Source organism: Acanthochromis polyacanthus, chromosome 18 (assembly GCF_021347895.1).
Source record: "Acanthochromis polyacanthus isolate Apoly-LR-REF ecotype Palm Island chromosome 18, KAUST_Apoly_ChrSc, whole genome shotgun sequence".
NCBI lineage: Eukaryota > Metazoa > Chordata > Actinopteri > Pomacentridae > Acanthochromis > Acanthochromis polyacanthus.
Window position 1 is genome coordinate 19,104,962 of NC_067130.1, and position 27,683 is coordinate 19,132,644.

The 27,683-nt window shown below is 41.0% G+C and overlaps 1 protein-coding gene across 4 annotated transcripts; it reads left to right on the forward strand.

Moving 5' to 3' along the window:
- Nucleotides 1-27,653, forward strand: sec31a (SEC31 homolog A, COPII coat complex component). Of its 4 annotated transcripts, none has more exons than XM_022198332.2 (28): nt 1-226; nt 2,723-2,802; nt 3,531-3,654; nt 3,747-3,945; nt 4,949-5,044; nt 6,303-6,443; nt 6,556-6,698; nt 7,534-7,633; nt 7,732-7,893; nt 8,653-8,805; nt 8,902-9,132; nt 9,241-9,315; nt 9,419-9,460; nt 13,291-13,587; nt 14,312-14,435; nt 14,736-14,914; nt 14,999-15,125; nt 15,210-15,355; nt 17,556-17,729; nt 18,539-18,781; nt 20,067-20,156; nt 20,621-20,723; nt 21,273-21,686; nt 23,241-23,296; nt 24,153-24,398; nt 24,533-24,652; nt 24,738-24,809; nt 26,086-27,653. In XM_022198332.2, exons 2-28 carry the CDS (start codon nt 2,724-2,726, stop codon nt 26,263-26,265), a joined length of 4,116 nt encoding a protein of 1,371 aa, XP_022054024.2. In that variant the 5' UTR covers nt 1-226; nt 2,723; the 3' UTR covers nt 26,266-27,653. The 4 variants fall into 4 exon arrangements, with proteins under 4 accessions (XP_022054024.2, XP_022054027.2, XP_022054026.2 ...); XM_022198333.2 differs by having other exon boundaries at nt 2-226; nt 21,273-21,635; XM_022198335.2 differs by lacking the exon at nt 21,273-21,686.
- The last annotated feature ends 30 nt before the right edge of the window (nt 27,654-27,683 follow it).

The following is a 27,683-nucleotide window of genomic DNA, read 5'->3' on the forward strand; positions in this document are numbered from 1 at the left end:
TCTTCTTCTTCGTGGGAGGAGCAGGCTGTTGCTTAGTGCCACGTTGATGGAGACCAGTGGAGACGTGGAAATCTGTCTTGCCGGGACCCGGTAGCCTCTCCTGCTGTTGTTACAGCCGTTAAATCCGTGAGCAGAACCGAAAGGGGAACCTGAGCGGGCGGAGGTTGTTTTTGTTCGTGGCCTGTTTTATGTGTGCGTTCATGTGAAGAGCAGCGAAGAAGAGAAGGTAAGGCGGCTTAGTGAAGTAATAAGATCCTTGTGTGGGTCTAACTGTCGCCCCTCTATTTTATTCAATGCAGAGGCAGCTAGCAGGCTACTAAACACAACACCCCTGTGTATTCTTACTAGAACAAGCAGTACTATGTCCCAGTAAGCATGCACAGTAAGTGACAGTCGTGTTTATCACTGCTGGGACTCATTGTTAGCATGCCCGTGTAGCTTTAAAAGGTCCATCAGCTGTTAGCTTGCTGCTAGCTTGTACTTTTGTTTGCTAATGTTAACCAAAGACTACAAGAAGTACAATTTCTTTAGACCTACATGCCACATTTATAATGTCCAACACAGCTCTAAAGTGCAGGATATTTGGTGGCAGTCACAGCAGGCCTTTGCCTGTCACTCAGTAACCGGTGTAGTTACCTCTAATGGGAGTAGAAGTGAGAGTAAAACCGTAATTAAACCTCCCTCATTCAGTTAATATCGTGACTAGTCTGCCGCCTGCTGCTTTTGAAAGACAGATTCACCCCTTTCCAAGTCAAGATACACATAGCAGAAACTAATACAATGTAATGTTTGCAATTAAATAGATGTGTTGTTGAATGATATGCATTACACTGCCATGTGTTTCTATACTTAAGGGTTTACCAGTTAATTCAAATGTTATTACAATATGGCCAAGTGCAATATTAAAATTGTTGCACCTGCATTTTTTTTCCTAAAGCTCAAACGTATCACATCCTGCTATTACAAAGCACGAAGCATTGTGGTGGTACAGAGATGCAGTGGCCTACAGATAATTCTCTACGGATGTAAGGAAACATGCTAGTTTGTTGCAGAGTGCAGCAGGACATTCCTGCTACAATTGTGATACATTGTTATCCCAATATCTGTCAACATAATGACGATGATTTGTTTTGCTTATTGTTTAACTCTATAGCAGTGGTGGGATTAATGGGGAGTAAAAGTGGGATTACTTGTGTATAACCTGCCTCTGTTAGTTAGCACTGTGCTCTATCTGACTGAGTCTGAGTCCTACTTTTTAAACTGTCAGTGTTTTAGTACAAAACAAACACCCAGTTTGAGCATTTATGTACTACAGTCCAATCAACAGTGGATTTTTAGTGCCATGTTGATTTTAGGAAGTAAGAAAATGCAAAGTTACTCCTTAACTCCGCACCACTATCTGCACAGCTGTGATATGTACTCTGCTACATGTGCTACTGAGTGTTGCAGACAATAGAGTCAAAGTTGCTCAAACTTTGTCATGACACTGTGTTAAATTTACCCCATGCATCTTTTTTTTAGTAAAATTTTGACTCATATTGCAATAGTTGTCAAAAAAAATTGCAATGATGTTTTTTTGCATATTGTTCTGCCCTATTTATCAGAGCAGTAGTATGACTAGGGAGTAAAAGTGTTACTTAAACCGTAATTACATGTGTATAAACCTGCCTCATACAGCTATCACTGTGCGATACCTAACTAGTCAGTCTCAGATTAGCCAGATTCTCTTTGCTGTTGACATAATCATAGACATCCGAACAATAAGTCATTTTTATTGTGTGTTTTGCTTACTTTGTCAGTGTTTTTGGGTTAAAGAGCTGCCTAACTTGCTTCCTGACCAGTTTTGTTGCAGACAGTCAGCCACTGAACATGCTTATTTGTATATATAGCAACAATAAATCTGTCATAACAGGCAAGGTTGAGCACTTGTCTCACTGTGAGGTTCATTTCAGTACCAGTTCATAGATAGCAGAGGTACGACAATGGTAGCCATAAATGTTAGTCTGCATATACATGCATGGCAACAAAGAAAGAAAATACTGTCTCCATGCTATTATATGTGACCTGCAAACTGTATGATTTGGTCACCACATGCTAGCCAGCACTGTAATCTAAAGCCATTCAACTGAGCAGCGCCACACACTGCTGCCTTTAAGATGATCGTGCAGCACATCACTTACAAAAACTTAACATTTCAAAACTCATAAAGCTAGGATTTGAGCTAAGTGTATCTGTGATAATACACTGACAACTGACAACTCCTATTTTTAAAAAAAAGGTTGTTAGTGGCTGTATTTGTTCCTGCTATTTATAATTGCATTGAAATATCCATTGAATAAATTTAATTCTTTTTCTCTGTTAAAGTGCTTTTTAAAATCATATTGACAAATTGTAAGAGTATCCTCTTTGTGAAACTGCTCTGCCACCGTGGCTTAGCAAGAAAACCCAAATAGAAAATTTCCAGCTACATAATTACATTGCGTAGATTGCGTTCACATTGTCTAGGGATCTTTACAGAGCCATTACAGCTGTTCATTAAATGGGAAAACAAGCGGTATAAGCTCTGTTTGATGCCTGTCAGACCTGAAATGCACCAAATGCTCTGTCGTCTCTGGTGATTCTTTAAGGAGACAAAAAAAAAGCAAAGTAAAACTATGGTTTATTTTATATACTATGTTGTGATTGCTGTATGATTGTTAAGCATATGCCTTTATTTCTCCAGGATGAAACTTAAAGAGATCAACCGCACAGCCATCCAGAGCTGGAGTCCTGCACAGCACCACCCCATCTACCTGGCAACAGGTATGAGCATGTAGCGAGCACCGCCGGCTACAGCTGCTATTTGTGGTTTAGACAGCACATTGTATAATTTTTGTCAAGCATTCTAGCCTTTTATACAGCTACTTAAACTAATCAGATGCATAGAGCATGCACGTCGCATCACAGAAAAAAAATGCTGCACTTAGTTTAGATACGAGATTTCTTCGGTTTTACACCTGTTTTCTAAAATCAGAATGGACTATAACGCAGATGGGCACCTTTTAAGATATATTCTGTGGTGATTGTACAAAATGTATGAAGAGTATGTTTTGAAATGCAGTATATGTGAATAAGAATACATGTAGGGTGATTTTAGTCTGTTATTTCCAGCTGTTTCTTTTACACTGATTCCCAATGTGAAACTTGAATTACTTTTAAAATGTAGTTCTGATGCAGACGTCTCTCTATCTGTAGTCACCTCTCTGTGGAGCTGAGCAATGCCCCGCCTACAGCTCTATCTGGTTGTAGCAGTAATATACGTCAACAGGCATTTTCAAACGCGTTTCAACATTGTTTTGCGTTAAATGTTAAAGGTTTTGTGTTATTCAAAATTTTGACCCCAAGATCCTAATGTTTACCATAAACGTTGATCAGCTGGTTGTCTGAAAAATACCATACTTTGATTGTTCTTGCACATTTCTACTGATTGACTATTTGATTGAGTGCGACTGCAGCTCTATGCCAAAGGTTCCTGTGCTCTGTTCGTGTAGGAACATCAGCCCAGCAGCTGGATGCCTCCTTCAGCACCAATGCCTCCCTGGAATTTTTCGAACTGGATTTGGCCGAGCCGTCTCTAGACATGAAATCATGCGGCAGCTTCACCTCCACTCACAGGTAGAAAGAGCTCACCGCTACACTAACGCTGCTGGCTTTTTCTTCTTTCATTCTGATGTTCATCTCACACAGATTCTCATCTCTCCACACAGATACCACAAACTCGTGTGGGGTCCGTACGGTATGGACGCCCAGGGCCACCCGTCTGGCGTCCTTATCGCAGGAGGTGAGAACGGCAACGTCATCCTCTACGACCCTGCGAAGATCATTGCTGGAGAGAGTGACGTGATCATCGCTGAGAGTGACAGGCACACGGGACCAGTGAGAGCTCTGGACGTCAACCCATTCCAGGTATGATGCATTTCACTCTGTATACTTACAGAGCACATTTTATCCATGTTATTCTCTTTCCTTCAGTGTGTTCCGTAGCTGCTTTTTGATACCTGTAAAAGATCTGCTAATGTACCCACTTGGATCACCATGTGGATGTGAAATAGCATCAGTAATGATACTTAAACATACCGAAACAGTCATGAATTATGCTACATTATGCACGTACTACAGCATGTAAAGGTGTATCTTGGACCACAGTGGACCACAGTCCCTCACAGTCCATCAGTCCAGCGAGTTGAAAATCTTTACTCGAGGATGACCCTAGGAAAGCAAAAAAAGCCCGGATTAACCTATTCTAATGTTTTGTTTTGTTGAAAACACAGAAATTGTTTAGTTGAATATCATTACAGTACACACATTTTGCATTTTGTGCTTCACCGTGTTTTACACTTTTGGATTTTGTGCATGAAAAAGGCTAAAGAGAGAACACGGAAAAATCTATTCCTTATCTGCCTGAAAAGCCCTGTTTGAAGTCCAGCCTTTTCTTCTGTTACTGGTCTTTGTCACCATGTTGAACATTAGCATGATGCCTGACCTGCAGCTGGTTTGATTCACCATCAAATTAAGTCTGAGTAGCTGCCTCTCAGACCAACACCGCTTCCTCACTAGAGCTGCTTCTGCTAGTTGTATGTCCCTATATTCATGCATCTAGGGTTGCATTACATAACCGACATTACCTCACTTTTGATGGGCCAGCTGACCAATCAGAACAGATTGTACTTTTAGGAGGCGGGCCTTAAAGAGACGGCTGGCTAAAATAGAGTGTTTGGGACAGGAGCAGAGAAATGGTGCTGCAGTGATGTACAGTATGAGAACGATGTGCTTTTTTTTTTACCATTAGAGCATGTAAACACATTTTAATCAACCCCCAAAATGCAATGTGCTCTTTAACGTTGTATCTACAGTTTAGTTCAAACCAAATGCAGCTCTTCATTGTGTGTTTTTCCCTCTTTTTCTGCAGACAAACCTGGTGGCATCAGGTGGGAATGAGTCTGAAATCTATATCTGGGATATGAATAGCTTTGGTTCTCCAATGACGCCAGGACCTAAAACACAGGTACTTCTTTCTCCATTAAAAGCATTTTGTCATCAGTTTCTACTATAGTTTGTACGTCTCATTTACTCATTTAAATTTTCTTAAATAATAATAATAATGATAATGCATTTTATTTGTGTAGCGCTTTTCTGGGCACTCAAAGACACTTTACAAGTAACAGGAAAATAATTAAGCATAAAATAAAGTCTGATGCTGACGATAAAACCTACAGCCCCCGTGCATTGTTTCTCTTCTTAGAGGTCTACTTAAAAATCCCCCTTGCTCTTGCAACTCAGAATATTTTTGATCATCCTGAGTAAATTATGTTTCTCGTAGTTTGAGAATAGTTTTAATAAAGATAAAACAGTCTAAATTCTGTGACTTTAGCTCCTTAAAGGTGAATATTTTCTGCTTCCTTTCCTCTGTAACCGTAAACTGAAGATGTTTGGACTAAACTAGACATTTAAAATTTTTTAAAAAGAAACTAACAGCAGACTGCAGGTCCAATAAATTTTAAAACTGAAAGCTGATTAAAATGAACAATTAAATCACTTTTTGCAGTAATAAATAATCACAGTGATGTACCTGGAGTCAATGAATTTGTAGCAAGGTTTGATCAATTAGTCGTTAACTCTTTAAATGAATCGCTTAATCAATTTAAAAATACTTTTAATTAAAACCTCTCTAAATTCTGTGTTTGCAGCTCCTTAAATGTGAATATGTTCTGGTTTCTTTCCTCTATGATAGTAAGCTTTTTTTTTAAATTAAATTCAAATAAATTAAAAAATAAAGTTTAGGGATTAAGTGTCAAACTGTCTTTTGAGTGATATACAAAAAAAATACAATGCAAGTTATTATTGGCAGATATTCCAGTATGAGTCACCTTTTTTTTTTCTTTTTCACTGACAAAAAAAGATGATGTGGTTTCTGCTGGGGTCTGTACCCAACAAGCCATCATGTCTCAGGAATAAGATTTTATGGCATTTATAATATTATTTTGTAACATATTATGCCTTGATCAGAAAAGTTTCACCTCCTCTGATTTGGATGCTACACTCAGAGAAAATGTGATTTCAGCAATTTATTGATTGAATGAGTTATTTTATGAGATGTCACCATAATATCTGATCAACCTGATGTGTAGTTTAAAAGCGTGCATTGTTGTGTCAGCCAATTGGGCACAAATTTATCAGCTCATGTGTGTAAATAACGGTTTTTCACAGTTTAGATCACCTTAATGTAGGTTATAAATTGAAAAGTTGATGCTTTTGTCTTAAAGCCTCTGGAGGACATCAGCTGTGTGGCGTGGAACAGACAGGTCCAGCACATCCTGGCATCAGCCAGCCCGAGTGGCCGAGCCTCAGTGTGGGACCTTCGCAAGAATGACCTCATTATCAAAGTTAGCGACCACAGCAACCGGGTACGTTGTCAGTAAAGTGAACGCATGCTGTATGGTATCACAGCACAGCAGCTACATTTTCTTACAGTCCCTTGGCACCGGTGTATTTTAATGAGGATGCTTTCGTTTTTAGATGCACTGCTCTGGGCTGGCTTGGAACCCAGAGGTGGCCACTCAGCTGGTCTTGGCCTCCGAGGACGACCGGATGCCCGTCATCCAGATGTGGGACTTACGTTTTGCTACCTCTCCTCTCAAGATTTTAGAGCATCACACACGGTAAATACGCTTGTTAACATTTTTGCAGCCTTTTCAAACTGTGTGCTTTTCATACTATGCACTACTCTAGAGAACTATTTCACCATGCTGAATGTATCTTCCAGCAATTTTCTGACATCTTGCTTCTCTGTATGATGCTGTTGAACCTTGCCATATTAATTTTATCCATTAGTCTGTCTTATTTTCCTCTCAATCTCTCTGGTTGATTCTCTGCTCAGCCGAAAAGTCAATGAATTTTTGTGTGGTTACAGTTCATACAGTCATTGCTTCTTTTTTTATTGTTTTACACATCTGGTACAAAATGTTTATATAAAATAAACAACCAATGAACATATTTTTCTAACTCATCTGTGTAGCCAGAGCCTGATATGTCTTATAAAATCTGTCTATAGAGCCCCATTGTTCATACATATGCCTTTATTACAATGAACATGGCTGCCTTAGTTTTTGTTTGAGTCAGTCCCACATACAATGTCCTTCTGCCAGAAATTTTCACTATAGAACCAAATGTGGACTAATCAGCTGCTGAAAATAGTCCGCCAAAATACACTGGTTTGCCAAGTTTGCTGTTTGAGGAAGCTGTTTAACCACCGATTCCAAAAAAAATCTAATATATATTTGTGATATTTCTAGAGACTTATGTCTACGATAGTAACCAATAGCCACTAAAAGACTGGAGAAATCAAAGTACTGAAAGACATGTTGTTGGTTTTGATGTTTTTAATGGAATTTGTTTACAATAAGAAAACTACAGAGCATGATCGGTTTTATCCTTACACGTTTGTTGGCTTACAATTTGATGTTGTCAAATAATTATACTGTTTTTTGCATCCAGCGGTGTCCTGGCCATCGCCTGGAGCTTGGCTGACCCGGAGCTGCTTCTGAGCTGTGGCAAGGACAGCAGGATTCTGTGCTGGAATCCAAACACAGGAGAGGTAAAAGGTGTCCATATAGGTTATTCCAGGTGTACTACAATGAAGAAGACTTTGTGATGTTCTTATGAGGTCTTTTGATCATCGGTGTGACTCTCCAGGTTCTGTACGAGTTGCCCACCAGCAGCCAGTGGTGCTTTGACATCCAGTGGTGCCCCAGAAACCCCGCGGTGCTGTCGGTCGCAGGTTTCGACGGACACATCGACATCTATTCCATCATGGGAGGCAGCAACCAGGCACAGAGCCAGAGACATGCTGACCAGGTAAAAGTGCAAAACAGAAGTGCGATTAGGAGGAAGTCTAGCTTTAACCCTCCTGTAGTCTTCATTTATGGGCACCAAAAAATATTGTTTCCTTGTCTGAGAAAAATCCAAAAATTTGCAAAACCTTCAAGAAGGAGATTCCAATAATTCCTTAAAAGTTTCCCTTTAAAGTTTTATTTAAAACATTTTTTTAAAAAAACCCAAATTTGACAAGAAAATTCTTGTGAATATTTTCCAAAAAATGAGTAAAATCTTCAAAAAAAATCCTAAAAATATCTAAAATGGTTACATATATATCAGTGAAACATCTGATATTTTCTTTAACAACATTCAGAAAAAAAATCAAAAATGTTCAGAAATTTCCTGAAAATGTGGACATCAGAAGTTTCACTGAGGAAATGTATTTTTTTCCACATTTTCAAGCTTTTAAAGGGGTCAATTTTGACTTGCAGGATGACAGGAGGGTTAAAGGAAGGACAAGCCAAAAAACAATATTCTGAGTGAAAATATTTACTTTAAACACGTCTGAAAATGCTGCGTGGAACCTGGTAATAGCACAATCATCCCTTTTTTATATTATACTGGTGATTTTTCTGGTATATTTTGCAGCATAGGCCCTTCCTTCTTAATAATTCATCAAATATTGTGTGACTGTTTGATGCTGTTGGGCATTTACAAGCAAACAGATACATGTCTGTTGTATTCTCCTACCTCTGTCCATGTTTGTGTGTAACCTTGCTCTGGGTGTCTGTATTACAGATCAGCAACTCATTTGGAAACATGGATCCCTTCGGAACCGGACAAACGCTGCCTCCACTGCAGCTGCCCCAGGCTCCTGCCCCTCCAGCGACAGTCAACCCTCTGAAGAAGCCGCCCAAGTGGATTCGCAGACCCGTGGGAGCCTCATTCGCCGTGAGTCCCAGTTCCTATAGCTCAGGTTTATAGGAAGGCAGGGTGTTTTTTTAGCACCTAAAATATTTCGAATCTTTTGACTTTGCTCGCTTCTAGTTTGGTGGGAAGCTGGTGTCTTTGGAGAACACAAAGCCGAACCCTCAGCAGCCTCAGCAGCCCACTTCACACGTTGTGCACGTCAGCCAGGTTGTTACAGAAACAGCCTTTCTGAAGCGCTCCGATCAGCTGCAGGCCACTCTGAGTTCAGGCAGCTTCGTGGACTTCTGCCAGGAAAAGATCGATGTGGCCGAAAATGAGTTTGAAAAGACTGTTTGGTCTTTCCTCAAGGTATGAAATCCAGCAACAGTCTTCTGCAGAAAAACCTGGAAATGTGCCGTTTTCAAAAAACAACGCTGTCATCCTTCCAGTTGTTGATATGACCGTTTGTGTTTTCAGGCTAATTTTGAAAGCGATATCCGCAGCAAGTACCTGGAACTTCTGGGGTACAACAAAGAGGAACTTGCCTTAAAGGTGACTGTATGATATAACACATGTACTCTAATATACTAATAATAATCCTGTTAAGTGTTTCATTTTAGTGCATCTTGTGATAATTGTGGCTATCTGTTTTCAGATTTCTGCAGCACTAGAGGAAAAACCTGCAGAGCCTTTAAAGGTAAGATTGTTCAAAGCAATAGTTCATCCATCCATCCATCCTCTATACACCGCTTTATCCTCACTTGGGTTGCGGTGGGGGGGTGGGGGGTGGTGGCTATCTTAGCTGACTCGTAGTTCAGCTTTTTTGAAAAATATAGTTCACTGAGAAAATTGATCCTACTCTCATCTCTGTCTATTAAATATTAATTGAGTAATATAATGTAAGGGAGATTGTACGCTGAGTGTTGCATCAAGACCAGACACAATAGGGGAACAGGTAGACTGACTCTCTCCAAAATAAACCAAATCCACCAACCAGTAGCTATGATGCATACCAAATAACCATCTAAAGCTGGTTTGAAAGGCATGTTGTCTTTTTACAAAGTTGTCAGAATCAGACTGTTGATGAGAGCCAAGACACTGTGCAAACAAAAAAAGCCATCAGCTTGACGACTGTCCAGCAATGACAATGTGTTGTGTGACATGAAGAATAAGTAGTCTAAAATATGCTTACATTTGTGCTATTCATCATAATCACATTATTCTACATGTCTCATTCAAATATTCAAAGATGCTGTAAAAAACAAAAAGCTCCTTGCTCCTTGGCACAACTTAGGAGCCATGAGGAAGCTGACAACTTGCTCCTTTTTTTGGAGTTTTGTAGCTATGCTGCATTTATTTTAGAAATCAATCAATCAATCAGAGTTTATTTGTATAGCACTTTTCATACAAAAGTAGCACAAAGTGCTTAACAATTTAAAAACAAACAATAAAAAACAATAAAAAGACAATGGCCCACATCCCTCCCAAACCCTGCCCCACAGCATACTTCCTAAGAACACACAGACATACACACGCAGACAGTCAGACACACACGCACACGCACACTATTGTAAAAGAAATAATAGTGTGTATTGGCTGAGAGCAGAAGCACCAGAAAGAGGAAACACCATCAATGAGAGTCGCCTGCACCCGGGGCAGCAGCAGGCCCCATCAGGGCCAACAGGCCACCTAGCTCCAGGGCCATTAGGCCTAGGCCCTGCCAAAGCCCCAGATGCAGACGACTCCCCACTGAGGAAACACTGGAATCTAAAATAGGCGTGTTAAAAATAACACGTAAAAACTAAAAATTGAAGAATAAAATAGCTACTAAAAGATAAAGAATAGTAAAATAGTAAATAAATAGTAAAATAAATGGTAAAATAGATAGTAAAATAAATACTAAAATAGTGAAATAATAATATAGTATACAAAATAATAAAATAAATATAGAAATAAAAGCAAAACCAGGGAATAAACAGTATAAATCAAGGCATTAAGATAAAATAAAAGCATTATGTAAAAGCCAGTTTAAAAAGGTGAGTCTTGAGCCTGCATTTAAAAGTCTCTACGTTCTCTACAGCCCTCAGGTCCTCTGGCAGGCTGTTCCACAGGCGAGGGCCATAATGTTGAAAAGCTGCCTCGCCATGTGTCACTGTATTCACCTCAGGAATTATCAAAAGGCCAGTGCCAGAGGACCTGAGGGTCCGTGAGGGTTCATAAGGTAAAAGTAGATCAGATAAATATGAAGGCCCAAGACCATTAATACATTTAAAAACTGTTCAAATAATTTTAAAGTCTACCCTGAAGCACACAGGGAGCAATGCAGTGATTTGCAGTGCACTTGATTTTATTTCATGCCTCCTGTGTTGAAAGAAGCATCAGAGCGAGACGTGCTCTCATTGGCGAACCGTCACATGAGTTTCACAAGTTCAATTCTTCAGTTGAATAGTTTTAACGAGGTCCTTAAGCATTTTTACCATGAAGTGATGTGAAATGTTAGGTGTGCCTGATTTAGAAGGCTACAGTTCATATTTTAATCAACACTTTTATAAATATAGTTAACAAATATATAAAAGAAACCCTTATCTCTGAGTAACAACTGCTGAGGATTGGCTCTTTATTCCAATTAAGGTGGCAAATTAATAAAACCAGAGGTCTGAGTGGCAACCATTGTTTGGAAAGCGCCAAAGACAAAAAACCCAGGAATCGGCATTCAGTTTGGATTTAACACTTGAGTAAAGCTCCTGTTTAAATGCAAACAGGTGTGTAGCCAAAAAGTACATTTACACCCCAGAGAGGGAGCAGTTCAAAAACGCCATCCACATGTACAGGAAGCAGTAGAAAGTCAAATGGATCACAGCAGATTCAGGAATTCTTACAGCCAAATCACAAGTCTTCAAAGATTATTTCCAGCGTCCTGTGAGCGGTTTCAAATAGCGAAGTAGAATTTACAGCGCTGAGATACGGCTGCTTTACGATGCTTGCAACACTTCCTTATTGCGCAACGTTAAGACAGAGGCACACAGTTTGTTTCAGCCAAGAACTGTAGCTCTAATTACTGCCAACATTAGTCGGTCAGTTTGTTGTTCTGCCAGGGAGTGAATGTGAACAGCACAGTAAGCAGGAACAAATGGAGAGTACAGTAAAGTGCAATCTGAAGGATTCCAGCCAACTGTTGTGAATTTTTAAACACTGCCTGATTTTGTTTTATTTCTTAATGTTTTTTGGATTGGAAAGGCCAAAAAAACCACAGTAGCACATGCAAAATCACTGCATGTTGTAATAAACAGCGGTAATTTATTATCACACATTGTGTATGAAAGTTCTTGTGGGCTATTTTAGCCTATGTTTGTATCATATTTTGGCCAATTAGAAGAGGTTCTTTTAAACGATATTGGTCTGAAACCTGCAACAACCTGTTTGTTGACGCCTTAGGCGGCAGCAGAACCACAGACAGGTCACTACCTTCTTACCTAAACTTATCTACACATCCAGCAGTTATGAAATGACGTTATCCTATATTTAAAGATGTATTTCTGTACACCTGATGAGTGTAAGCCCCAATATTCATAGTCTTTTTTGCTCTGTTTTTGCTCAATATTCGTAGTCTTTTTCCCCCTCCTGAGGGGCATATCTGGATCTTCAGCTGCAGTATGTTCCGGTGTATTTCCAAGCTAGTCCTGTAGCTGCCTGCTGGTTGTTGCTGAGCAATTAGTGTACATTTGCTTTTCAGAGCTTTTTCTATGAAAACGACTGCCTTCTGCAACTGAAACAGCATTATGAGAGCGATGAGAGTGAAACAAAACAGTGAAGTTGTAGCCAAACAGCTCAGCTAAGAGCTGGTACTGTTTAACAATGCAGAGACACTAAATGTAAAGTTCTACAAACTAGCTGCACTGTATATCCTTTCTGAGCCATGTTACTAGTACCATACTATACTATATGCAATATGTTTTATCTTTCTCTAGCTCTTTGTGTCCAAACATGTCTCCTATCTGCTTTGTTTGAGAAATGTCTGCTGCTGAGTCCAACAGTCTCTGCACTTTCTTCCCATGACTGTTGCTAATGGTTTCATGGTTGCACCAAAAAGCACTGAATGTTTGGTACTTTGCAGGATACGGTACAAAAAGATTATTTTTGGCAGTTTTTTAAATGACACTTGTAGAAAAAGATTGATTGTGATGTGATGGTGTGGAAATTTCAAACTTGGATTTGGTCTTCTTTTTTACGGATGGAGCTATACATCATACATGATTGGTTCAAGGACCGTCAGAAAGTTGATAATCGAACACTTCTTTCTATTTTTACAATTTCTGGCTCTGATAAATGGTGCCATGTTGATGATTTAAAAAAAAAACACACAATCACATGCCTTTCAACCCTGCTGACTGGTTTTAAAATATGCCTGGACTGGCTAATGGATAGAGATGAGCTCACACTGTCTGATTAAGGCGCACAAATCCAATCCTTGTTCAAATAACCAAAATATCTGCCTGACTCTGAATCTCCATCTTCCCTTTTTTTCAGGAGGACGTGCCTGCTCCACTCAACGTGCAGCTTTTACCAGACCTCAACGTTATGCCGCCTGCAGATACTCCAGAGGCAGCGTTCGACATGATCGCCGCTGCAAACCTGCAGCCAGCAGCCACACTTGAACTGAATTCCACTCCAGAGCCAGAGGCTGAGGATCCAGCAGCACCAGCAGCAGATCCAGAAGATGCTCCCAGCGGTGAGCCAGAGGCAACTGCTCACCAGGTTCTCCCAGAGGAGGAGACTGAGGAGAAGGAGGAGGAGGTGGAGGAGGAAGAGATCCCCTTGGAGGAGGTAGAACTTCAGAATTACTACTGTGCTCGTCTACTTTTAACATCCCTTCATAACTCATAAAGGTGATGCTGATCATTCTGGTTGATTAGACCTGTTGTCAGGACTGTGTGGGAGTGAACATGCACTGTTGGTATTTGGGAGTGTTCAAGTAGCTGCTTGTTTGATGTATTTCTGGTAACTGCACCAGTGTTAGAACCAACATTAACACTGTCAGAGCCACATTTAATCAATGAGAAGTCAGGCATCCAGATACCGATGCCTTGTGGGTGTAATTCCATTCCTACGTTTTTTACTTCAACCCAAGTAGCTTTAAATGTCCTGACTTGAAGATCAGCCCATCAGCTAACCAAATTATTTTGCTGATCCTCTTCCTCATAGTCAGCATCGACTGAAGCTGGCCTGAATTGAACATTTATATAATTAATAAAGAAACAGGATCAGCCATGCAGTGCAACATTAAAATTACAATGAGACAACAGTAAAACAGTTTGCTTTGTGAGAGTCACACAATTATTTTGCATTTCTGTAAGATAACACTGTCAAAATCACTGCTTTGACTATTTCAAACATGCAATATTATTGTCTTCACTTATGAAGGTGAGTAGACTTCTTATATTAGTGACTTGCTAATTTTAAGATTCTGTCAGTCGGTGAGTATCCTGCAACACATGGAGGATGGAGAAGAGCAAACATAAAGCATCATGTGATGTTTCTCTTGTGTCAGGAGATGACAGTATCGGCAGCAGCAGTAGAGGAAGAGTCCAGTCCTGCAGAGACACCAGCTCCGGCTGAGATCCCACCTCCAGTTCCAACCCCTGCAGGAGGAGTCAATCTCAGCATCAGTCAAGGTAGCAGCTCCGTCAGCGCCTCATGAGGTTAAACTCCATTCAGACAGGATGAGCATTACAGAGGGTGCTGGGAATGAAACATTGTTCTCCTGAGTGATTTGACCCATTGATCGTAGCTTTGGACATTCAGCAGGACAAGGAGAAAGCGAAAAGCAAAGACACAACTAAGTCAGATCTGAATGCAGTGCTTATGCCGTACACTGTCTCCTCTGATGTTCCTTAGATCTGCTGCTCAGAATATGCCTGAGAATCATCCCTTTGTTAGGTTTTAGTGTCAGATATTTCTTATTTCTCTGTTAGATGTGGACGGGCTGATCACACAGGCTCTGTTGACTGGAGACTTTGAGGGAGCTGTGGAGCTCTGTCTCCATGACAACCGGATGGCGGACAGCATCATCCTGGCTATTGCTGGAGGGGCCGAACTCTTAGAGAAAACCCAGAAGAAGTATTTTACAAAAACTCACAGCAAGATTACCAAGGTAACCACTAGTAGAATTTCGGCGTTTGTTTTTTTTAAATGAAGGTTGTGTTATCAATAACGTGACTGTGTGTTTGTCCTGCAGCTGATCAGTGCAGTGGTGATGAAGGACTGGCACGACATCCTGAAGACGTGTGACCTGCAGAACTGGAAGGAGGCGCTGGCCGCCGTCATGACCTACGCTCAGCCGGAGGAGTTCTCTTCCCTCTGTGGTAAGCTGTATAGTTATATCAAGGTTTTCTCTTTGTTTAAATCATGTTTCCCCTCAGCTCTCTAACTGACCTTGTGTTTGTTAGACCTTCTTGGCGACAGACTGGAGGCAGCAGAAGACGCTCAGCTGCAGTCCCAGGCCTGTCTGTGTTACATCTGTGCTGGCAACGTGGAGAAACTCGTGTCTTGCTGGACCAGAGCACAGGGCGGACAGTATCCTCTCTCTCTGCAGGTCTGTACAGTGTATAGTATGCAGACACATTCATTCTAGTTCTGCATCTTAAACAGCATTAAGAAGGTATAATTATTATTATTATTATTATTACTACTATTGTTATTATTAGAGTTATGTGACGATCAGCGTCTGTCTGTCTGTCAGCAACATTACTCAAAAACAGACTAACAGGTTTGGATTAAATTTTCAGGGAAGGTCAAAAACAATACAAGGACCAACTGATTAGATTTTGGCAGTGATGCTGCTTATAGTCCAGATCCACAGATTTGTTAAAGATTTCTGTATCATTGTGAGATGATACAGCAGCACGGCGTCACTGTAACTATGACAACAAGTGAACACTACATCCGCTGGCTACTGACGATCACATGATTGCGATCCTACTACAAATCGACCGCTGTGGACTTACCAGGACTTGTCTGTTGGAAATTACACAACGACTGAGCAGCCTTGGCATACTACTGGACACTCTGAGTGCTTGTCTTGTTATTGCTGTTGTTGTTATTATTATCATTGCAAACAAATCATATTTTCGAGGGGCTAAAGGTGCTCCAAAAAAATCATACAACTTTCCCTCAGATGTGGTGAAATTTTTTAATTTTTTTTTAGGGTTTCACTTTAGGTTTCTTGCACATGTACCAAATTAGGGAGATACATATGTCACATCTGGATGTACAAAAAAAAAGTCTGTTAGACTTTTACCCCAAGTCAGAAGTCAGACTTATGTGACATCTTTTCATTAACTTTAAGTTTACTCCCTGTGTTCTACATAGCATACAGCAGCATTATGCTTGCCTGGGGACCAGACAGCCTTTATATTGTGTATTAAAAATACACATAAAGTCAGTCTGGAACTGCTCCATTGAACCAAATCTAGCCCAGAGGCGGGACTACCGATCACCGCTTGAATTGGAGAGAGCCAATCAGCGTAACACATGTGTGACGCAATCACTAAGCGACCTAACAATTGCCTTTCCGCCATGATGTTTTGTAGTTTTAACAGCTTCCTTCGCCGTACAGGGGTCCTGAGGAAAATCTAAGCTCTCCCTTTCAACAGTGGAGGGCAGCATTACACATTCTATCGTACAGCCTGCTGGAATTAAAAATACATCCTTTTTAAAAAGAAAAGCTTTAAGAGCTGCTTCTTGTTGAGGTTTTAAGGACAAATTCAGCCCGTGCAAAACAGAGGAAAGTGCACGAGAGAAACCTCGCTCTGTTGCGGTCGCATCGTTAACTCCCGCCTCTGGTGCTCTGATTGGTTCGGTCTGATCTGCTCGGAGCTTGAAAACCTGTCAAAATGTGTCAATGGAGGAGGGCTAGACCGTATTCCCGTATATCCCTTATAACGGGAATACAGTCTAGCTAAGCTAGGCTAACATTATGCATGTTTGCCTCATGTTCTCTGGTGTCACACGGTGCACACAAAAACTGATATGAAACTTGTAGTACATTGTGTCCACTGAGAGGACATTAATATGTATTTGTTTCTGCACTGAGTGATGGTTGAAAAGTGTGCAGTTGCTTCAGCCAGCATCCCATCAGCACCCTGATATGCCCAAAGGTGCAAGAGCCTGATCATTAGTGCTTGTAGCTTTAGCTCTGTTTTTGAGCTCTACCAAGTCCTCATCGAAATGTCTGACTATGATCACCAGCTAGTTACTAACTGTGTCCATTTGCTGTCTGGTGCTGAGTAGGTAGTGCACACTGAGTTATTAAAGTTTTTTTTAATTAGAGAGGGTGAAGCAAAATAGTGCAGGTGGGAGCTAGACAACTAAACATTAAGCTGAAACTCATCATAAAGGGATGGATTTGGTGTGACGCTTCGTCATTTTTTACTTTTCTCATCATAAAAATATTGATTATAGTCACTTTAAAGGTTGTACTACTCAATATTTTTTGTATTAACACTGGGTCAGATCACTTTAATTAAACACAGAAAATATCAGCCAGTTTCAAAGAGCAGCACTGAGCTTTCTAGCCTTTACAGCTAACCTGTCCAACATCCAAAAGCAAACAGACACAGTTAGCAACTGGCTGGTGAATGTAAAGGAGTGGTAACAGCTAAAGAGCCTGATATCTTATTTAAAACAAAATAGAGAGCAGACAGTGGACATTACAATCATAGAAGTGTGACTACAAATGAATGCTCTTTGTCTGCTGGTTAAGTAAAAACTACAATCCCAATTTCTTCCCTCAGGACCTGGTGGAGAAGGTGGTGGTGTTGAGGCGTGCGGTAGAGCAGACTCAGCGCTCCGGTCCTGCTGCAATCGGCATCCTGCTGGCTGAGAAGATGAGCCAGTACGCCGGCCTGCTGGCCTCACAGGGCAGTCTGTCCACTGCCATCACCTACCTGCCCGACAACACCAACCAAGTGTGTACCTTAAAATGTACCCATTCCTTATTAGCTCCAGATCCAGAGATACATGAAGAGATGACAAAACACAAACCATGGGAGGGAGAAAGCACAAAGTTAGTGTAGCATAGTGGTGGTATATAAATGTATACTGAGAGAAAGGGGAGATAAGAGGTGCTCAGTGCATCACGGGATTTCCTCCAGCAGTCTATACTGGCAGCAAAGGAAGGTTATGGTCATCCTGAGGCAGCACTAACTATAAGCTTTATTGAAAAAGGAAAGTAAAAGTAGAGAGGGTGTCTTCCTCCTGAAATCAAACTGGGAGGTGTTTCTAGAGCAGAGGAGCTGATAACTGAATGCTCTGCCTCCTGCTCTGCTTTTGAAAGCTCTTCATGTTAAGACATTGTAACAGCAGGTCTTAAAAAGTTGTAAAAAAAACAACAAAAAAACACTGATTCAGTTTAATTGAGGAAAGCCTTTCTAGGGTATTAAAAAGTCCCAATTTGAATTGAAATACAGCAGAAGCAATCAATAAATTGTTGTTTAATTATTAATGAGACAATGGGCACCACTTGTATCTTATTCTGGCTAGTTCACTGCAGTAGTTTTTTCTTTTATAATTTAAACCATCTATTGTAGCATTATATCAGTAAGTAGCATCTCTCTCTCTCTTATTTTACCAGCATGATGCAGCCAGTGAAAGTTAGTGCAAGTAAGCATGTATGTAGTGTTCACTTTAAACTCAGTGCAACACAATGCTGTCACACAGCTGACTGAAGTGATTTAGGGACACACCAGCTAACAGAAGTCTCGTTTGGTCCATCCAGGTTGCCATACAGCAGCTTCGTGACCGCCTCAGTCGGGCTCTGGGGCAGCAGGCGGCAGCTCCAGCACAAACCCAGAGAGCTCCAACTCAGCAGCCTGCCCCTCAGCCTCGGCCCGGCTCAGCCCTGCCCCACCATCCATACACCCAGATCCAGCCCGCCATGGTGCCTCAGCCTCCCCCAGCAGCTCCGATGCCGATGCCTACGCCTGCCTCCGCTCCTGCGCAGCCGCAGTATTACCAACCAGTATGTTTCACTGATTTACCGCTGTACCACACAACAGAGTTCATGGGTTTTAGTTTTCCACTGTTTTTCATTTTGAGATAAAGTTTCTCACAAGCCTCAATCGATGTGAAACCTGAAGCCAGATGCCTTGAAGTTTGTGTAGAGTACAGCAGAAATCTTCCTTATTACATTTACTTGTATAACTTCAAAGTTTTATTATTTACATGGAGGGATTTTTCACACAGACACATAGATCACACAAAAATCCGACCCAGCATTCACAAACACACATACAAATAGAGAGAAATGATTAGAAGACCAAGTACTTCATCCTAACCCTCTGAACCCCAAGTAGGCATTTTATGTGCTGCTGTCACATTTTTCTCACTGTGGACTCATTTTCACTGCGATCCATGGATCTGTCTCTATGGAAGCAGCACAACCACAGCTAGAAGTGAACTTGTCTCCTGTCTGCTTTGTGTAAACACAGCCTGCAGTTGAGCCAAAGTGTCCCTGAATTTTTGTGATGGCTGAGCGCAGATTTGAAAGGTTTTTACACAATCTGTTTGAAGCAAATGGTTTATTTTCAGCAAAATTTTATGTGAGACATAGAAGAGAATAAGGTGATTTTAATGAAACATCACAACTTAAATTTTGACATATCACCCACGATTAGCTTAAGGACTGTCAGAAAGTCACAAATCTGACGACTCTTTCTGTTTTCACGGTTTCTGGCTCTGATGATTTGTGCACTTTTTGGGCATTTTGTAAGACAACATGCCTTTCAAGGATTTTGGGCTCAGAGGGTTTTGTAAAATCTTAACTGTCGGTGTTTTGTGCGTCCATCCCATGTCGGTATTTGCACATAGTTAAATTTGGGATTTATTAGACCTGAGGGCAGACTTATCTCTTTCCTACTCCTTCCCTATAACCTAACATCTCCACACTAACTAACCATCTGGTGAATTGCTCACTGCTGTTGTGTTGTAGTCGTTTCATCGACCGAATTTCCATTCCAGCCAGGGTTTAAATGACAAGCTGTTAAATGTGCTTGTTGCAGGAGGGACTTAATGAAACCAGAGTCTGGGACCAAAGTGCTTTATTTACTGTGTCTGAACATTTTTTTCAGGATGTTTTTGTTCTTGTAATTTGAACCTTGGCTCCTTTAAAGTCCTCTTTTGTGTCCTCTGGCCTGATGCTCATACATTGTGGTGTTGTTGTTGTTGTTGTGGTGTTGTTTGGTGTCCCCCTCCCTCCCATGCTGCGGCCATCATTGCTATGTGCCGTGTGTCTCTGTGTGCTTCAGGTGAGGGCTGCCTCCACTGTCACCTCCTGGAGTAACCAAACTCCCACAGCCCTCCCCAATGTCCCTCCTCCTCCTCTTCAAGACCAGCAGGTATACTGACCGCCCATCCAGCCTCCACACACACACACACCTCACAGCGAGAAACTGTTCTGATTGATCGGCGATGCTTGATATCCCAACCTTCGCTATGACAGCTGTGCTTTGTCCCTAGTAATGCCTTCCCCTAAAGCCAGCCATCGCCACTCCACCACCTGTTGATTCCTGAGGCCACGATGCATTTACTGTCCTCATTAAGTCTTTCCTTTGCTTCTCCTGCGTCCTCATTATTAATGTGATTTATTGCACGACTCCATCGCTCACTCATCACACTTTAAATCTGAATGCATGCAGCAGTCATCACGTTACTTTCACATGCGAAAACAAATTTAAAACCTCTGTTTCCAAGCTCTTGCAATCAGAAAACACGCTTCTGTTGTCGAGCACAGGCACAACTATCAGCGGACTGGTTTCTGTTTTGTATCTTGGAAGCTGATTTGTTTTTTCTGTTTCTACAGGTAGAGCCTTTGAACTCCATGTTCGGGATGCCAGCCTCCGGCACCGCTGCACCTCTTCCGGCCTCCTCCACTCCTGCATACATGTACTCCCATCAGTACCAGCGTGAGTGTTTTAACAATTTCTGCACATCGCTGACAGGAAGATTCAACTTTCAACTAGAAAACAACGATAAAGAAAGGAAAGTTTCAGGCGCTTGTAGAAATTCCGTTTGTATGCAGTCAATTTTTTGTACCATACTGAGGGAGTTTTTAGCTGTTATTTTAATTTTTTTATGCCATTCTGCGGGCTGATCACTCACTCATTTGTGTCAGTGATGTGATAATGAAGCTTGTCTCATTTATAAGAGACAGGGCTGTAATGACAGATGCCTTGTATCACCAGCAAGAAGTCCAAGTTTCCTCTTTAAAACTCAGTCAAACATTTCTAACTGATAATGTTTGACTTTGTAACATCTGATCTCTTCTGTGCTGTTTTCCTTAATGTTAGTCACTAACAGAGTATGTTTAGCATGTTTATTCTTTGCCTGTTGAGTTTTTTGTAGCCTTTATTAGCACTTTAGCATGCACTGTACTGTAGCTGTCCTGCTGCATGAAGTAACTGTTGTACCAAGCAGCAGTTTTTCACTAACAGAACATCCTGTGTGACTCCCAGCCTACCCCCAGGTCAACCAGTACCCACCTGGAGCTGGGGGGGCGCCTATCTATCAGCCTCTTCAGTACTCCTCCTCTGCTGCTCCTCCTCCTCCTCCTCCTGCAGAGCCTTCCTCCCCTCCTCACCCCCCTGGTTTCCTCTCTCAGTACACTCAACCTGTCCCGTCTCAGCCGATGCCTCCTCTGTATCCTGGACAGGCTCCCATCAGCCAATGCCCGTCTTCCCCTCCTGCCTCCCACCCTCTCTTCTTTCCCGTCTCCTCTTCCTTTTCCGCTCCTCCGGCCTCCGGAGCGTCTTTCCAGCATGGCGGTCCAGGATCTCCTGTGTCGTACATGCCTCCTCCTCCACCGAGCGGAGTCTCAGGTACACAGCTCGATCCCGACCCCGGGCTGATCCCCGCCTCTCAGAGAACAGGTCTGCATGGCTCTGATCATCCTCACTGTCACTGTCCTCACAAACTCACTCAGCTTGTCCCATAGCAGACACTCCAATTATCTCTGTTCACGCGCACTAACAGGGTTTAGTAAGTTTGTCTTTCCATCCATCCATTATTTATAAACCTCATTAGGGTCATACACTACCATTCAGAAGTTTGGGGTCTCTTAGAAATGTCCTTTTCTTAAATAAGAGTAGTTTTTTTTTTTTATGAACATAACATTAAATTAATCAGAAATACAATCTCCACATTGATAATGTGGTAAATGACTATTCTGAACAGCCTATTTTTAATAGAATATCTCCATAGAGGTACAGAGGAACATTTCCAGCAACCATCACTCCTGTCTTCTAATGCTACATTGTGTTAGCTAATGGTGTTGAAAGGCTAATTGATGATTAGAAAACGCTTGTACAATTATGTTAGCACATGAATAAAAGTGTAAATTTTCATGAAAAACATTAAATTGCCTGGATGACTCCAAACTTTTGAACAGTAGTGTGTATATATAAATAGATTGATTTGATAATCACGTAGCTTTAAATTGTGCCCAAACATAACGGGAAGCAGTTTGTTATAATTTGGGTGAAAGCAGATAGATTTGGAAGAGACTGAAATGCTAAAAGTTTGAATCAGAGATTTGAAGGTCGACATCCATGTAATCGTGTTTGCAGATCTTAAACAGCTGCACAGAGTTTAGTCATTCATTACCTGACTGCAAATAAGAGATTGAAATCAGGGTTTTAATTGTGGCTTGCTACAATCATTCATCTGAAAAAGAAATTTGCACGGCTTTTTTGTTGATATTCGATACCACCTTGAAGTTACAATCAAGATTATATTGGTCTTTAAAGTGCTAAATTCCACAATAGTTAATCAAAATTACAAAACACAACATAATAAAAGTAGCAAATCAAAGTTTTAACACTTTACTTTATCTGTGCCGCTGTTCCGCATTTACGAGCTGCTATATAAGTATTTAATAAATGAATTGTAACACAGTATAATGTGGTTGTAAGCCATTATAAGTATTTTTGAATGTATTAGTTAAACATGGATGTATAATATGTTGTATAAAAATGTAAATTCTATTTGTTGACATTCTGTACAGTTATAAGCACTTGAATGTCTTTATTTCTGCATAGAGCTACATTTTATTCTTAGTTATTGTCTTATAAAATAATTTCATATTTAATCTAAATGTTCTAAGCTAAATTTATCAGCATGTAATAATTTAATAAGGGGTTCGAAGTATATATTCTCCTACTTTGAGCAGCCATCAGTGGAAACTGTTGTAAAAACACATAGTAAATGACATTATAGTAGACAGATTTATAATAATACATTATAAGGGTTCATGGGAAAGCACATTAATAAACAGAACGCATTAGGAGCTGCTTACAACTTCATCATAACGTGTTACAATTTAGTAGTGATGTAAAAAATATTAGGAGATGCGGAGTAGGGCAATTTAAAGTAAAGTGTTTGTGAGGAATGTTAAGCTGACTGATGATATTTGGTTTTCTCTGTAGGACCTCAGAACGGCTGGAATGACCCCCCAGCTCTGACCCGAGCACCAAAGAAGAAGGTAAGTCTGCTCACTAAAGTATGAAACTGCACTCTGACTCTAAAGCCACTAATAATTTTAGAACGTTGCCACATTTCTACCTGATCGGTTGTAGTTTGACTTGCAGTTTTAAACGGTGTTTGGTTAATTGAGGTCCATGGAGGAATTGCAAATGAACACCTACCAGTGGTCAATAAAGCACATTCAACAAAGGTCCAGACTCATGACATTTACTTACTGCTTGCACGTTATCACACACGTGACTGTGACATGCACCATGGACAAATCCTGGAACTCTCTGATCTCCTTGTAAACAAAACATTAGTTACATCCACAGCCTGAAACTTAGATTTTAGCTGATCAGTATCAGAGAGAAGCCTGATCCTTTGTTTACATCCACTGTCACAGGTGTGCTCTAAATTGTAATAATTTACTTAATCTTCACTGAAATATCAATCAGTAATTGACGAGTGGTTTATTATATAAATTCAGCACACTTTTTGTTGGCGGTGCTGATGTAGCTGGTGGCACAGGCTCTTAAAACAGGCTGTGAGAGCAGCAGCTACAAATACCACTGGGATTAAAGACTGATGTGCTAATTGATCCTGGATTGAATTATTAAACATGTGCTGGCCAGAGGTCATTAAGCCTTGCAGAAGTCTTTGCCATGGTGCCCCTTTACTAGCTATACCCCCATTATCTGGCTGTCTACTCTAGTAGCTGCAGCATTAAACAGAAATAGGCTCCACTTGGTGGCACAACCAGGTACTGCAGCTGATCTGCAATACTTAAAAGTGTAGCAGATACTAAATATTAAAATATTCAGAGCGGATGGGGGTTCTTGATATCTCTACAAAATATGCTTGTCTTAATGCAGCAGACTCCACAGAACTACACCCCTCTTGCCCCCATCACTGCTCCCATCATGGCTCCTCTGGGTGGCGATCCTCAGGCCCAGCCAGTGTCCTCAGGGGCCCCTCAGGCCATGGTCCAGGGCCCCCACGGTGCCCAGGTCCCCTACTCAGGCATGCAGCAGCAGCTCTCCCCTCCACCTATGAACCCTGCGATGCCCAAGACCAGTACAGAGGGAGCACCAGGAGCTCCGATTGGAGATGTGATCCAGGTACACAGTTCTAAAGAAGCTATAGTTCTGCCATTTTTTATGTACTAAAACTTAAATGAAAAATGTAGCTGCTTGTTTTCAGGATTTTACAAAAGTGATTTGAAGAATTTGTGGCATCCCTCTCCCCATTTCAGCCTCTGCAGTCGATCCCCGCTGAGAAGATCACGAAGAAGCCGATCCCTGATGAGCACCTGGTCCTGAAGACCACATTTGAGGGACTCATCCAGAAGTGCTTGGCTGTAGCTACCGACCCTGTGAGTCTGTGTGTGACGAGAACAACCCTGCAGTTAATCTCTGTGAAGCAGGCGGGTGAACGTGTATCGTTTTTTCTTTTCACAGCAAACTAAGAGGAAGCTTGACGACGCCAACAAACGCTTGGAAGCACTCTACGACAAACTGAGGGAGCAGACGGTGAGTATCCAGCTTGGTTTTGGCACCATTAGTGGGATCAACTATGGGTCTCCTACAAGAATCAAATGAACTGGTTCAGTGGGTAGAGTGGCCGTCTTGTAAGTGGAAGGTTGCCGGTTCGATCCTCGGCATATTGAGGTGTCCCTGAGCAAAATACCGAACCCCTAATTGCTCCTGATGGGTCGTGGTTAGCGCCTTGCATGTCACATCAGTGTGTGAATGTGTGTGTACATTCTGCGTGTGGTTGTTTAGGTTGAGTCATGAACAGATAGTCAGCTGTTCCCACGGTTTGGTTTAATCTCCTGAGACCTGGTGTCCACATACGGGGACTTTTTTTTTCCAAAAAGAGCGTATTGTTCATAATAATAATATAATGGAAATATAATAAAATATAATACATGTTGTCTGAATATTATATTTATTGGTTATTTCTTATCCCAAATAATGAGAAGAAATCTAAAATGCAGCCCAACCAAAGCTCAGGTCTTAGGAGGCTACGGCTCTCACCAGAGCTTCAACTTAAGTTTTAAGTCGACGACGAAATTCTGAAAAACACGGCGGTACGTATTTTCTGCTGTTGAAGACTGTGTTTGTTTGAAAACACCATTCCACTTATTTGTGTTATGTACGTATTTTTTCATGTTTACAGTGAGGTTATTTATTATCTGCCTTCTTTTTTCATTTATCAGGCAGGTGAACACTGCAGTAGAAATGCTAATGCCACCATAAAAAGTTGATTGTTTTACGTAAGAGTAGCATTTTTTTTTTATAACTTAAAAGCCACATCCAAAGTTTTTCCAAATAAAAAGTTGATGTTGAATTACGTTCATTTCATTGGTTCAGTTTTTGCTGTGTAATCAAATTGGTTTCAAGAACAGGGGGTCTTCCGTTCCTTTGTTCACCATAAGTCGAAACTCACATACTGTGACGTACGTGGCGGACAACTGGCAAACGTAAACAAAACCGTCTTCCTCACCGCGTGACGACGTATTTGTACGCTCCGCTCGCCATCTAGTTCCCGCGTGAAATTTGGTTTAATGTTGCAAACGCTGTACGTCGGATTGACGGAACAAGACTTCCTTAATAAATTTATCGGAGATGGTGACAGCTATGAAACGCCGTAGGTCGACGATGTCGTAAACCGAGGACCTACTGTGTTTAATTTAGTTAGTAGTAGCGGTTCATAGTGGTGCGGTGTTGTTTTGTTGGAGTCTTTTCAGCACACTGACTGTACAAAGGCATTACTCTGACAGAACTCTGCTGTTCTTCTCCACAGCTGTCTCCTGCCATTGTAGGAGGACTTCACAACATCGCCAGGAGTATAGAGGCCCGGTCCTACACTGAGGGCCTCAACATCCACACCCACATAGTGAGCAACAGCAACTTCAGCGAGACGTCGGCCTTCATGCCTGTACTTAAGGTGGTGCTGACACAAGCCAACAAACTTGGGGTCTGATGAGGCAGAAAACCCCCGAACCACTCCTCCTCCTCCGAGTGTTCGACCGACGGCTGGTGGAGAGTGTCCGGTCAGGGGTCGAGCTGGCGTTTAAAAGAAAAAAAAATCTGTCGGCTACTTATTTCACAGGGAGCTCCATTTGACTTGCAATGCAAAGAATTCCGAATCATAGGAAATACTGTTCGATCCTTCTTTGTGCCATTTATGTTTTTCTGACTCAAACACAAGCCATGCTGTCAGTCGCACTCAGTGGTGAAAGTAAACTCGGAGCCAATTAAAGGGCTAACAACTGGCCGACAAGTCGCACTAAACTTTAGTTTTTAAGTCAGACTTGTTGTCAAGAGCATTTCATGAAGATGCGACAATCCTGGCAAGCCAAGTGTGAGGAAGTGACAGTTTCAGCACATTTGATATGAATTCAACATAAATAAATATATATAAATAAAAATATAAACAAAAATAGGAAAAGCAGCAGGAGGCTCATGAATTTTAAGGGCATTTCTGTCTACATGATTAAAATAAATGTAGTCATTTTCAAGAGCAAAGCCAATCTCAAAGAATCATGGAATAATAGCAGACTCCTGATGCATGCTTTTAGCTCTCAATTCATGCAATCATGCAAATGACATTTAGATTCAAGAAGTATTAGCTTATTCATCTTTATAGTCTTTCAATTTTTGTGCACTACAGCAATGCTGAGATACATTATAATCCATAAAAAAGCTGAATTTTCACAGAAAAGTGCAAACTAGTGCTATATTTGTACATGTAAATGCATCATTGCTTGCATGCATTTTGCAATAGACCTGCAAACTAAGCTGCAGATAGACACAGATTATGGATTAATTAAGAAAACGTCCCTCTCACATGCATTTAAAGTAAATGAATATGTTTAGTGCCAGTTCTTTTTTAATAATATGTTTGTTCTCTAAACCCGTCTTTCTGCTTTCACTGACTTACTTTCACCACTGGTGTCGCTGCGTACAACCCTTTGGACCAAGGTATTGTCAGTGTGTGGGACACGCCAGCGCGAAGTCATGCAATCCCACATGTCGAGGACTAGTAATGTTTTATTTCTTCTTTTTTTTTTGTTCAGTGTAATCATGAGGCTCAGCAGAGTGCAATGAACTTTTTTCTTTTTATGGAATTTTTAAAGTATGCATGCTTAAACAAACGCTAGCATTTCCAGACATTACAGGTAATTATCAACTAATTGATCGGACCTCAGAAGGAAAGCAGAAGCAGACTTGTACTTGATTTTCATTCCAACTACGATGAGGGCTGAAGTCTGAGGGGTCAACCTCGCTTTATGTTGTTAATACAGGAAAACAAGTCTTTGTTTTAGATTGACTACATGCAATATTTTCAATAAATAGTATTTATTTACAGTTTGGTGCTGCCGTTTTGAATTTCTTTCA